The sequence below is a fragment of the Ostrea edulis genome, chromosome 3 (genome assembly GCF_947568905.1).
Source record: "Ostrea edulis chromosome 3, xbOstEdul1.1, whole genome shotgun sequence".
Taxonomy (NCBI): domain Eukaryota; kingdom Metazoa; phylum Mollusca; class Bivalvia; order Ostreida; family Ostreidae; genus Ostrea; species Ostrea edulis.
This window is the reverse complement of record NC_079166.1, coordinates 94,113,880-94,128,286: the sequence shown is the minus strand read 5'-3', so window position 1 is coordinate 94,128,286 and position 14,407 is coordinate 94,113,880. Positions and strand designations below refer to the sequence as shown.

Below are 14,407 nucleotides of genomic sequence, written 5' to 3'. Positions count from 1 at the left end.
TACGAAACATTATTTAATTCCCAAATTCTTAAAAATTCACACTACCGAGATACAACGCAATGCGATTTAAACGAACAAATTTATAAAATTTCAACCAGATACCAAAATACTTTACGGGAAGGATGAACTTGTGTATTGTCTTGTTTGTGATGCATGTACTTTAAAATTCAGATACAATAATGAAGGGAAGATGACGAACTGTGATCAATATCATACAAAATCAGGAAAAGGGCATAAACGTATCTCTGGACGCACTGGAGGTAGGATTAGGTGCATAGGGAAAGTTATCACTCCCTGTTGACCAGTCACACCCGCCGTGTTTTCGGGCTACTCGAACTCAGAGGTACATCATAAATTTATCATGAATTGATGTATGGTTACATTTTTCTCACTAAATAGTGCTAGATTGGAGATGCACGTATGGAACTTCTTGTTCAATGTTGAAGTGGTTGCAACAAATGTAAACTTTGCAAAATTCTTGTAGCGTCCATTATGTCGAACAAAAACATGGACAATTTTGAATGCAGTGTCAATGTTAAATGTAGAAGAAATATTTCAAATGACCGTTAGGTATTCCTTTTAAATTCGCGTCTATGAAGTTTTGTCTCACTGATCGAATGCAATATATACAGAATGAAACTGAACAAACAAAAGTCATTTAGACAGGGTATGGAATGGTTCCGTTTCTTGTTGATATTTATGTCTTAAAGCTATTTTACTATTTTGATATTTCATTCGTATCCGAATAGTTATATCACAAATCGCATTTTCCTCTATGAACCAACCAATTACAGCGCGCGACACAATCAGTTCATATTGACTATGAACGAAAAATGAAGTAGTTTAAAGCACGCGACTGAGAGAGCGGAATGATTTGGAAAAAATACAACATGTGTTACAAAGATCTCGCAAGTCACACATCGGATTAAGATTGTAAATTTGCGTGGATTATCATCCCGATATTGCGGTATCCTACCTCCAAAATATAATGCACCTTGCAATGAGATAAAAGGCAGGGTGAGACGATTTGTGACGCCATGTCTATGTGTTAACGTACGTCACAATACGATTGGGACTAAGGCTAGGAGTTTGTTTAATGCAACAAAATAGAAGCAATGTAAACAAACGGTGATTTAGTAAATGAATATAAATAATGAATAGCACTGTAGACCTGTTCATGGTCAATATGAACGGATTTGAATTTGAGCTCAAAAGTAATGTTCATTTCTTAAATGTATTCAAATCCTCGAACTGAGACTGAATCCATCTTTCTTTTGTAATGATTAACTTGTTTTCTCACATTAGTACCGCGCTATTCTTAAACATATGTGTAGGTTTAACAGTTTTGAATCCATTTTATAGCAAAGATATTATTCTTCAAAATCCTGCTGCAGTTTAAGGTAGAGACGGATAGCAACCACGTGATCAGTAAAAATCGTGTATTTGCACGTGAATTTGTTTTCCGGAATTCCGTACACCGTCATAGAGTAGTTGAAAAACATAAAGGGGTTCCGAAAGTACAAGTTGTTGCTGTGACTGACTCGATGATTGAGGGGGTCGTCTCGACGAAAGATAGAGACAGTTGGCCATAGTTTAGATTAGGAATACGTCAATGTAATAATAGTGGACCAAATGTTTCGTCCGTGCAGAATGGCACTTTTTACCTCACGACCATGCATAGCTGCGCTACGTAAACGATTTTACAAAGTTGTTGATGTAGCGTGATCGTGATGTCCGACTCCGAGTGCTGCGAGTTTCAATACTGTTTATGTAGTCATTGAGAGTTTAAACAAAGTTTCTTCTGAGAAGAGGGATTCGATGGATGCATTCAACGTGGACAACGAGATTATAATTTCGTTTGGTAAGTGAAAAAATATGGCAAATTAAATTTGTATTCAACCCACTTTTCCTCTGCTATTTCACAACGTGATTTTATAATAACATCTATAAACACACAACTTGGAGATGTTTCATTTTCTTTGCATTTATGTATTCCATATGTGCCCAAAATATAACTCCTACATGCTCATGTAATTGTAAATGAATATCATGTATATGTCACATTTAAAAAAAATAGGGCTCTCCCAAGTTTTGGGGGGGGGGGGGGGTGGTATACATGATAGTACTTATAATATCTTGAAATTTCATTGACCTAAGAGATATATCAAATCTGGGGTTTCATGTTTCACACAAGCATGCAAGTCTACAATTTAAAATATTAATATTTTGTAAAATCACAAGCCCCCTCATAGGCAAATGTATGTATTGTATGAACATAAGATATGTATGTCCTTCTCTTGACCCACACTTGGTAAAGGAGACATGTCTGATAAATTTAGAGTTGACTTGTTTTGATATTATTAGAATGAACTGGTAGTTTATCATATGAAAATATATCTGTCATCTCATATTGCAATATGATAATCATGATGTTTATTCACCTCATTAAGGGGGGGGGGTGTATGGGGTATGTACAGTTTAAATAGAAGTTAGCTATAACAATATAAAGTAAATAACAATCATTCAGATGTACTACTACTGCAAGAGTTCACATTGCTGCACTGCACACATTTAACATAGTGTTACATATGTAATACTGATTTCAGACAAGATTTTAAAAATTAACATAATAAATGTAATTTTCAATATATCAGTATTTTAAAGTTCACTGAAGATGCATTGAGACACACAATTTTAAAATTGACATTGTCTGACACAGTATAATTAATGATTAATACTGACTGTGCAAATATTAATTATGATGATTTTTTCCCTAAGTGTCATCCTAAGGACCAGTGCAAGTTGAAATGGGCTTCGAGTCAACAACTTCAACAGCAATTTGCCTTGAAAATCAGCAAGAAAGGTACAGTATTTTCTAAGATAGAATTTTTTATTTTAACACCAGACATTTGTAAAGACAATTCTTAGTATATTAAATAATCATATTCATCTTTTTTTATCAATATTTGAATATAAAAAATATATTTTAACAGGTACTTCATTTACATTGATGATGTCATATCCTCTGGACCCCACAACTTTACAGGTTACAGAGAAAATTCAAGAACTTCTGCACAATGTGGAACTTGGATAGAATCAATAATGTATTTGTGAGAAAGACAATAATATTGCATAAATGTAGATGAAGTGTCATTGTTGATTATTCTAAGTTTTTGATATATCAAAATCAGTAAACATTTCTAAATGAAAATAAAATACCAATTTTATATCTTTTAATCAATGTGTTTGAATTTCTCATTTTCTACTACCCCCCCCCCCCCCCAACACATTCAGTGCATATATACCGTGAACTGGGAGAAATTAGGGGGGGGGGGGGGTAACCGGCGCGAGCCCCCCTAAAATTTTCAAGATTAAGGTAAATCGTGGTATGTTGTTTAGAAAAATGTATACGATAAAAGAAGCAATAATTTCCTCCAATCTCGGAGAAATAAATGTCTGACAAAACGTTTTGATTTATTGAATTACTTTTAGACCCCTGCCTCATACAGTCCGTTCCCCCCCCCCCCCCCCCCCCCGATTACAGTTCCCAATCCGCCCCTGAAATAGCTTATAGAAACCTTCTTATTGTCATGTTCAATTCTCAGAGGTAATTTGGGATCGAATGCTTAAACATTTTAAGTTATTAAAAAGTCAGTAGTTTATCTCTGCTGGCTAAATCCTTCTTCTCAATGCGCCGAGTGCAATTCATGATGTCTATGTTCCTGCTCATTCTTTCTCCTCCATACCATGCAGTATATTAAAGGGGTTGGGATGTAATGGAGACATTTGTTTTAACAAATATAAATTGTATTTCTATTTTTTGTGGGGATTTTTATGTGGGAAAACTCTAATATTAATCATCAAATGTGATGACGTATGATAAATTTATATTCTGAGTGTAAGTGCACAAAGGTCAACAACAAGAACTACAACAGAGTATAAGCTAAAATTTGAAATACATACTTTCTGTATTATATTTATTAATTTAAAAAAGGTATTACAAAGAATCTTCGAATTTCAGCAAGCTTTTTTTGATGGATTGTTTACAACATCTTTTAATAATCCTTTTTCTTACGAAAATGTGTAGTTTGTAAAAAGGGGGTGGGGTTAGGAATTTTTTGCTAGTTCCATATTGAACCCCATTATGGTGTATAATTTTTTTGTTATATTTAACTTACTAATAGACTAACCACTTAATGAAATAAAATAAGAAATTTGATGGGTAATTTTTTTGCACCTAAAGCAAAAGTATGACCCTGTGTGCAAATATTGTGCACTATTTTAAGGTGATAGGCCAATGTAGCTGTGTTGAAGTAATGTTGTTGCATGTTAACAATGATTGCTGAACTTGAAATTGATGTGTAATATACAATTATGTGAAAGGTTGTTTGAAACCATATATGACAAGTTATGATCCTTTTTACAATAAAAATGTTATAGCTCTATTCGTATATTGCCCTCTACTTATTTTTCTTCACTTTTTACGCTTTGCAAAGACTAAAGAAGGTGCTATTAAAATTGCCATATTTCTCAAAAACAAGGTCGATTACCAACATTGATTTTTTAATATGTTTTATATCAAAGCTTCATCATAAACATATATCGAAATTTAAAAAATTCAATGTTTAATTTTTTTTAGCATCAACCTATCAATCTCTACCTTAAGACACATTTGATATCCATGTCAATGGGTCGGGTGAATGAGTTACCGTACCTATACTGGATTCCTAAACAGCACAAAACCCTTACAAACAAAGATACAATGCTGGATCCAGTAAGTGATCTACCAAGCCCCTATTGTGGCACCTCACGAAAATATCAATAACTGTGAAGAAGAAACTTCAAACGTATTATGCCACAACATACACCAGAAGTAGTGTGTCAATCAAATGTGGATTTTAGGAAATTCTATAGACCTTTTATTTAAAAGTTTGAAATTACAAAATTGTTATAAAATCAACATAAAAATGTATGACTTTTCAACTCTTTACACGACCATTCCTCACGATGACTTACAGACTAAACTTTATGACAGTTGCTTCCTGAACAAAAAATATTCATATCTGATGACCAGTCATTGACGATTAACTTTTAAAACAATAGTACTTTAAACTTGTTATCAAAAATATGCTGGAGTGCCTTACTGGCAGTATCTTTATAATCTCTGATGTTTACTCTTCGTTATCTTCTATTACATTTTCATAATGTAAAACTTATACGGTACCAATTTTGATACACCAGATGCGCATTTCGACAAATAATGTCTCTTCAGTGATGCTCAACCGAAATGTTTGCAATCCGAAATAACTATGAAGTTTTAGATCTAAATATAGCCAAAAACAGCGTAAGTAAGTAAGTAAGTAATTTTTATTTAATGTCGGAAACTATATACAGGTAAACAATAAAGCGCGCCAAACAAGTGGAGCCAAATTCGTCCAAGGATAAGAGCTATGCATGAGGGAGATAATCCTTAATTTTGAAATGAATTTCTAAATTTTATAACAGCAATTAAATATACATCCGTATTTTCAAGCTAGTAACGAAGTAATTAGCTACTGGGCTGTAGAGACCCTCGGGGACTAACAGTCCACCAGCAGAGGCCTCGACCCAGGGGTCATAATGTAAAACTTATACGGTATCAATTTTGATGCACCAGATGCGCATTTCGACAAATAATGTCTCTTCAGTGATGCTCAACCGAAATGTTTGCAATCCGAAATAACTATGAAGTTTTAGATCTAAATATAATAAATCCCAAAGAAAGACAACGCATGTAACGTAAAGGTCATAATAGGATTCTATGGAAATAAGATTATTGAAATGTATACCGTCTATTGAAAATTCCCCTGTACATGTACCTATTCTGAGTGTAAGTGTATGGTTATATGTGATATACACAGCGTAGGCTTGACTATGAGGTCACTTGATGGTGTCATGTATGGTTTACAACGGAGGAAATCAAACTATTTTAAAAAGACTTCGGCGTAGGAAATACTCTAAATAAATGGAGAATAAACAAAATCATCTACACAATATTGTTATTGCCGCAAAAGCGATATCAGTTTAGCGCATAAATGATGATTCAAACATATCAAGTCGACAAAGTGAAATACTGATCGAACAGGACGACCTTATGAAAGAATCGCTGATAAATTCCGAGGGCATGTCTTACGTTGGATGAATTCAGAGTAAATTCGATATTTGCAATTCATGTGACGTCATCATATATGACGCGATGTAGTGCACGTAAGTCACCGTCCTCTCCCCTTTTGAGTTGAATATAAATATATTGATTTTGAAATAAAAAGTATTGTTCCCGAGTTTTTTTTTATATTTTCATTTGCATGGAAAGGACTATATCTTGACTTATTTGCCTGTGGTGTGTCTAAAGGAGTATACGTAGGTTAGCCTATTTGCTTTTACGACCGATTTAGATTCTCTTCTGATTTGTGTTGTCCCAATTGCAAGTTTTAGGTCACAACATGCCCTAGAGTGATACTCTTGTGATCTGTATTGCTCCAATTCTATTTTTGTTCACGGCATGCCATATTGTGAACAATAGTCATTTTCATATCGCGAAATAATAGTTTCCAGTCACAGTTACGGAGTAGATTTGTTAGTTTGAACATCTTTTTATGTGTTTGCAACATTTATATGAAACTGAAAGCTTATATTATGTACGTTAGGAATGCACATCATGATGAAAGGTGAAGATAGCGAGCAGTTATCAATCTCATAAATCCTATAAGCAATACAAAATAAATCATACCGCTGATTCAGCCTTCCCTTTCACAGATGAGTATTGGATGCTATCGGATAAATTCTCTGTAATGAGAATGGCCATCTCCAAAACAAACGTGAATTTTATCTCTTCATTTGCCGTGGTTGGGAATTCCGTCGTTAATGTAGGCGGTCTTCTGGATGTAGTCTGTAGATGAAAAGGTGAATATAACGAACATTGGTCAATCTCTTAACTCCTATAAGATTACGAATAGAGACACGGACAAACACGGACCCCTAGATATATCAGAGGTGGACTCATGTGCCATTGGAGTAGTAAGCATCTCTTGTCGACCGGTCACACCCGACGTGAGCCCTATATCTTCATCGGGTAAATGTAGTAATCCGTAGTCGCAATCAGTGTGCCAAGAACACCTAACAAACACGGCGTAACAATCGGTATGAAACACACCAGACCGCATTTTAACCAATGACAGGTTGTAATGGCAAACTAGATCGTTATAATGACCATAAAATTTGCGAAATGCTGACTTTAGCACGACTGTTGAACACACACTTGTTTGTCAGTAGCTTATCTCGAAAGAAGCCCTAACGTATCGAATCAGTTGAAAGACATAAACACCATAAGCAGGTGATAATGCAATATGAGAAGTTGACGATGGAGAAGCTGAAATCATTCTGTTTGTCATAAAGGTGAGCGGTATTAAGTAATCCATTAAAAATGGTTTTCTAGGTGAACCAAAGACCTTTTGTGGGAATAGTCTGTGTTTGTTAAAACTGACATGGTAGAAGTTTGCATTGTTCGAGCAAGTTCATTTTCAACGGAAAACGTTTTTACGTTCAACCTTAAACTTATCGCTGTGTTTGACTTAGAAGTTGGTACATGTAACGGCTGACGTCACTGACGAATCAACATTACTGGGTACTGGGTCGTTACCTGCAGAATTCCACATAGGTTTGGCTCTTCTGTAGTTATTTCCGTTGTCTGTGGTGTGGTCCTAGAGAAACAATGACCGCAACAATACGTCTTCCCATATTGTGGGCAGCATGCTGATGTGCAACCAGGTAACTTATCACCGTATTCGCAACCTGTTATAACATAATCATTGATTATCTCACGACCGTCGAAATCAGCTTAAGATGATGAAATTTAGTTCGCTTACCTTTTCTTCCGGTATAGAAACGAGAGCACGTTTTACAGCAAGCTGTTTTGAAAAATGAAAAGTAGCACAGGTGTGATTTCGCACTTGTACACATCTTTCTCATTTGATCACCAAATAAACAAGATTCTGAAATAGAAAATATGTGTAAATTTAAGGTTTATAAGAGAAGAGGCCAATCAATACTACATTCACACGAACCACTGCCATGATGATATAATATGATACACTGTCGTTTCTTGTAATGCACACACACACACACACACACACACACACACACACACACACACACACACACACACACACACACACACACGATTCTTTAAATCTAACAATATATATGTATTTTACTCATTGTAGCATCTGCATGTAATTTTCATTTGCAGATCGAAGGAAGGGTAATGAATTGAAAGAGTGTTCTAGACTGCTTCTCTTTCCCTTTAGAACAGAAAATTTGGTGTCTCCTTTCGATATTCAAATATAACCAATCCCACCCGCTCCTTAGATTGAGTAGAATGAAAAGCAAATCAAACATTTGATTGTAATTCACGTGTAAATAATGTGGGGCACTAGACGAGATGATGCACTACTCCTTTTCCTTGATTTAAAGTTTTATATAAATGTTTAGTCTGCGCCATCCCTTGATGCTCATTGAAACTTTTTTGGTTTCTCCAGAATATAAGTTGAAGCTTTACAATAGTTAGAATCAATTTAGCAATCAAGTAATTTATACATCTTAAACAACATTTGCAGTCTGGAGGAGTAGATCTGTGTTTCGTATTTCCTTACACATGTTACACGAGTACCTATTTACATACAACTCACTAATGATCTAATTAGAACGTGTCCATCAACCATTGGTTCATGCCCATTTTATTTCTATTCTTAACATTCTAAACTTTTATTATGATGGATTACACTGATCTAATCAGAAGATTGTCTTCATAAACAGAGGGTCTATGTCCCCTTAACCTTCATGTCCATATTTATCATGTAGGTGCAACTATATCGAAATAGAATGACAGATTGTTTAAATTATTTTGTTCAAAACAAATAAGGTCGTACTTATAAAAACATTCAAGCAAAATTTTGGTTTTAGATTCTTTTTACAAAGAATCTTTACTGAGATCAGAACATTTATTTTGGTCTGTGATATCTCTATCTATATATATTTTTTTCTTCTTCCACGTTTGCACCTTTGATGTATTCTATAAATGAAATAAAATAAAATCATGCTGAATATGCCTTTCCGGCGGTTACCTGATCCCACCTCTGGTGTGTCCAGGGGTCTGTGTTTGCCCAACTATCTATTTTGTATTGCTTATAGGAGTTATGAGATTGATCAATGTTCGTTATCTTCACCTTGCATCCAGAGAAAACTCATGCTGTAATATTTCCAAATTGAATATGTTTTCGTATTATATAAAAATGTTTTCATAAATTAAACACCTATAAGAGAATAGCATTTAAACATCGTGTTCAATTTTCAAATAAAATATGTGTTTTAAAGAAAAAAATCAACCTGAATTTTTTTGGTAATTCAGATGAAAGGTGAAGATAACGAATGGTGATCAATCTCTTAACTCAGATGTGAAATGTAAAAGAATAACATTTAACGAGTGCATTTAAAAAAAAAAGTGTTTTAAAGAGGAAAAATCAATTTGATTTGTTTCCAGTGATTCAGATGTGACATTTTGAATGAGGGCATATCTTGTTCAGTCGATCATCTTTTTATCAAACTCATTTTTGGTTATATGTTTACCGATGAATGCCTTCTTTAAAATGAAAAAATAGATAATAAAAATCTGACGATATTCAACCTGATTTTCCGACTATTTCTTGAATAGTGCAGGGTAAAGATAACGAACAGTGATCAATCTCATAACTCCTATAAGCAATACAAAATAGATAGTTGGGCAAAAGCGAACCCCTGGACACACCAGAGGTGGGATCAGGTGCCTAGGAGGAGTAAGCATCCCCTGTTGAAGTATGAAGTGAAAATTTTATTTTCTACATGGACGGAGGAAATTTAGACTGAAGTCTTTTTTGCAAAAATATTTTCCTTATTAGTGTCCGGACATAGACTGTTTGAATGTTAGGCTGTTCTTGGCACACTGATTTTGACTACGGACAACTCCGTTTACCTGATATATAGGGATCATTGTGGGTGTGACCGGTCGACAGGACGTGGTTACTCCTCCAAGGCATCTGGTCCCACCTCTAATATATCCAGGGGTCTGTGTTTGCCCAAATGTATTTTGTATTACTTATGGGAGTTATGATTGATTGATTAAATATTGTTTAACGTCACTCTCGATTGATTAAATATTGTTTAACGTCACTCTCGAGAATATTTCACTCATATGGAGACGTCACCACTGCCGGTGAAGGGCTGTAAAATTTAGGTCTATGCTCTGCGCTTATGGCCATTGAGCAGGGTGGGATCTTTATCGTGCCACACCTGCAGTGACATCGGACCTCAGTTTTTGCGGTCTCATCCGAAGGACCACCCCAATTTAGTCGCCTCTTACGACAATAGGAGTTATGAGATTGATCACTGTTCATTATATTTACCTTTCATTTACATTTGCACCTCTGGTGTGTCCAAGGGTCCGTGTTTGCCCAACTATATATTTACTATTGCTTGCGGGAGTTATGCGATTGATCACTGTTCGTTATCTTCACCTTTCATAATATCCTCATCCGAACCTGTTTATACCTAACATTAAGATAGCCCATTTTATCTACTGTCCCAATTTCTATGTTCAATGTCTCTATTTACATCTTCTTTTGTAATGTCTCTTTCCGAACTGTTTATACCGTATAATAAGGATCCGTCCATTTTCAGAACATTCGTTCATTTTGACCCTCGAAACATCGACATTGATAAACAGCTATACCAGAAAAGGTAAATCAAAGATGTATGGAATAACATATCGTACGTTGCCTTGGGGTGCAGAGACATCATAAGTACATACACCTGATACACACCACTTACCGTCGCCTGGGGGTGCAGAGACATCATAGGTACATACACCTGATATACACCACTAAAGGAGACAAAATTGTCATTTAATCTATAAATCACGAGACTGATGCATTTATCAGGGTAATTAACGTCTCATAAATTTACTACGTTCAATTGTACACATGTTTTAGTTCTTTTGTCATTAATAAATGTTTAAGCAAAAATGTTTGAAGCTGAAAAATGCAAAAGAACGGAATAAGCTTACCTTCCTGTTTCCGCACTGTAGACCGTCCCCGCCCACAGATTGTATACAATCCCCACTTCCATCCGTTTTAAAACACCAAAGTGTTGTACAAATGGTTGTGTAATTGACGTCATACAGAGTCTGTTGACAAAAATTTATATGAGCATGTGATTAGCTTTTGCATCACTTTGATCTTGGCAAAATATTTTTTATTTCATTTCCAAACGTATGATAAGTATACATATGCCGATAGCGAACCATGATCTATCTCACCAATCTTATTAAACATACAAATTTGAGAGGAAAGATTAGAATATCAAGATTACCATTTTCAATTGTAAAACAACTTTGTGCTATAAATATCCGTTATAGCTATAAAAAAAAAAAACCCCAAAAATAACAACAACAAAAAAACGCTTTCGAGATGAATGAATTTTAATTTTTATGATGATATTTCTAAACTGTAAATGCAGGATGCTTTGACCAGAAAACACCGTCCCTTTGGGCTGTACTGTATGGTGCCCTTTGAACTGCACTTACGTTGCAGAATGATGATCCAGAGCCATGAATATGTTTACACTGAGCATCGGCATCAAAAATCTGCCCCGGCAAACTTGTGAACTTGTTTAAAGCTGTGGAGTCAAACGATCCGCTCAGAGCTGTCATGCAATTATTTCCATCACTGATAAAATAAATGTATGTTCCGATCAAATATTACCCACTACGAAACCTTTATACACTGGAAATATGCCCCCCCCCCCCCCAAAAAAAATAAAGATAAAACAATTTACATTCCAGTAAAAGCAGACGTAATCTAAATCATTATATACTACAATTATAGCATTAAACAACCCCCTCCACCCCCCACCCCCCCCCAAAAAAAAACCAACCAACAAACAAAAAAACCTGACAAAAACTGGATGTTCTAGCGAGACTTTCCCTTATCCTGAGCATTTTATTGGAAATTTCACACATACAAAAGAATTTTTTTCCATCTTATACGTACGAGTTTAGACTGTCGATATAGGCGATAAATTCTTTCGTTGAACAAGATGAAAATTTCCAAGGGTTTGTAGTTTCAACCACAGAAGCCCGAGACGACATTATATAGTGTTCATCTTTGCAGCCATTATTACCAAGTCCGTCATGAGATGCGCCCAAGCTAATGTAACGGGGAAAAAACATGGTTTGCAAGACCTACCAATCACATAATTTCTACTGTGTAGTTTTGAAAGAAAGGTGAAAATAACGAACAGTGATCAATCTCATAACTCCTATAAGCAATACAAAATAGAAAGTTGGGCAAACACGGACCCCTGGACACACCAGAGATGGGATCATGTGCCTAGGAGGAGTAAGCATCCCCTGTCGAAATCTTCTTACCTGTGTCCCAGTTCATGTGCAGCGGTTGAAAGCATGATAAAGTCGAAATGGTCCTCCACAATAGATACACTTCTGGATTTACAAACCTGCGACATCCAAGCCAGCCCAATAATGCTACTTGAACCACTATTTGTAAAGTCGTATCTGAGGGGTAAGAACAAAAACATGACTGGTAGTATAAAAAAGATACCCCACAAAGCAAAACTTGATAGTAATAAAAGGTACCCCACAAAGCAAAACCTGATAATAATAAAAGATACCCCACAAAGCAAAACCTGATAGTAATAAAAGATACCCAATAAAGCAAAACTTGTGAAAAATTAAGGTTGATCAACCATGTTGTGGAAAACACAGATACTACATCATCCTATAAGTTGTACGTAAAAAAAAAAAGAAAAAAGAAAATGACTCCTTGTAACCAATCTTACTGAGTTCCTTTGTAAATCCATTTTCATAATTATGGGAAACTTTTGCAAGATCTTTAACACTAACTGCAATTTATTTTATGTGATTTCGAACTCTTTACCATTGTTGAACGTATGCGGAGCTTCTAAATGTTTATTTTTTTCTCAAGAAGCGCGATTAATATTGATGAAAATGGGCGGACACGAGAAAACGGCATATTATATGTGATTAAATTAAAGAAAGGGCTTGTCGCGGGATTTGCAATAAGACAACGACATTGTTATATGTTCCAAATCCTCTTATGTACCTTGAAAACATGATTGCATTATCATGATCAGGGAGACCAGAAGTGTTCTGTAACCAGGCTGTGATGGAATCTAAAACAGTATCGGCATCCACTTTTGGTTTTGGGCTGGAGGAATCTTTGTGAGTTTCAGTGAAAGCAGATTTTGCTGCTGTCTACATAATATAAAGTATAACATGATGGAAGTAGAATAACCGTTACTGCATGATATAAAGTATAACATGATGGAATTAGAATAACCGTTACTGCATGATATAAAGTATAACATGATGGAATTAGAATAACCGTTACTGCATGATATAAAGTATAACATAATGGAAGTAGAATAACCATTACCTGAAAAGAGACTAGAGGGATTTACTGCAGAAATTTCAATCTCGGTAATGAAAAGGCAAAGATAACGAACAATTATCAATCTCATAATTCCATCATGATATGACATGAAACGCCCTTTTTATCACATTGTTCCCCATCGTGAGGCTGCTCTCAGCACACTGATTTTGAGTACGGATAACTCCGTTTACCTGATCAGGATATAGGGCTCACTGTGGGTGTGACCGGTCGACAGAGGATGCTTACTCCTCCTAGGCTACTAATCGTACCTCTAGCATATCAAGGGGTCCGTGTTTGCCCAACTCTCTATTTTGTATTGCTTATAGGAGTTATGAGATCGATCACTGTTCGTTATATTCGCCTTTCATTTGATAGGCCAGCATCATGAACTACTGTGAAATTGAAAATACAAACCAGTCTCTCTTGTGTTAAAGCTCACATACTATTGATAATAAAGGATTTGAAGTTTAAAAACGTACCCTGAAAACTAAATATTTTCATCCGATACACACCTTTTTTATATCTTAGCGTACGTTTTCAATGGTTAAGTCGATTAAAAAGTCCCAAGGTTTCAAGAAAATGAACCGACACAATCAAGTAGTGTTCGTTTTGATAAGACGCATATATCATTAAAAAAAAAGTTTATCGTAGACATGACGTGCTCAACAATGGCAATTGCAACATCAACTTACATCAGCAATGTAGATTCCTCCATAAACGACGGATATGCTGTAAGCCTCTGTCTGAATGTTTTTGTACCGTACGTCCATCTGTAATGGCGAATAGATAAGGGGGTCAAGATTTACTTAAAGGTCACAGGAGACGGTTTTTAACAATACCTTTTCTCTTCATAATTATCAACTTTGTTT

General features: G+C 35.4%; 1 protein-coding gene and 1 long non-coding RNA gene across 2 annotated transcripts in view; one reads left to right on the top strand and one right to left on the bottom strand.

The window, feature by feature from the left end:
* LOC125674457 (A disintegrin and metalloproteinase with thrombospondin motifs 3-like) overlaps window positions 1-14,407 on the bottom strand; it is a 29,749-nt gene that overhangs the window by 4,135 nt on the left and 11,207 nt on the right. The window contains exons 7-17 of the mRNA XM_056161097.1: window positions 14,231-14,308; window positions 13,209-13,360; window positions 12,497-12,640; window positions 12,120-12,275; window positions 11,966-11,968; window positions 11,654-11,795; window positions 11,135-11,254; window positions 10,900-10,951; window positions 7,905-8,030; window positions 7,679-7,830; window positions 6,770-6,928 (exon numbers count right to left, since the gene is read on the bottom strand). Of these exons, the coding sequence (XP_056017072.1) occupies window positions 6,770-6,928; window positions 7,679-7,830; window positions 7,905-8,030; window positions 10,900-10,951; window positions 11,135-11,254; window positions 11,654-11,795; window positions 11,966-11,968; window positions 12,120-12,275; window positions 12,497-12,640; window positions 13,209-13,360; window positions 14,231-14,308 (1,284 nt within the window). The remainder of the gene's footprint in view (window positions 1-6,769; window positions 6,929-7,678; window positions 7,831-7,904; window positions 8,031-10,899; window positions 10,952-11,134; window positions 11,255-11,653; window positions 11,796-11,965; window positions 11,969-12,119; window positions 12,276-12,496; window positions 12,641-13,208; window positions 13,361-14,230; window positions 14,309-14,407) is intronic.
* LOC130053042 (uncharacterized) lies at window positions 1,414-3,530 on the top strand. Its single transcript, XR_008801485.1, has 3 exons — window positions 1,414-1,861; window positions 2,779-2,863; window positions 2,994-3,530. It is a non-coding gene; the product is annotated as an uncharacterized LOC130053042 (long non-coding RNA).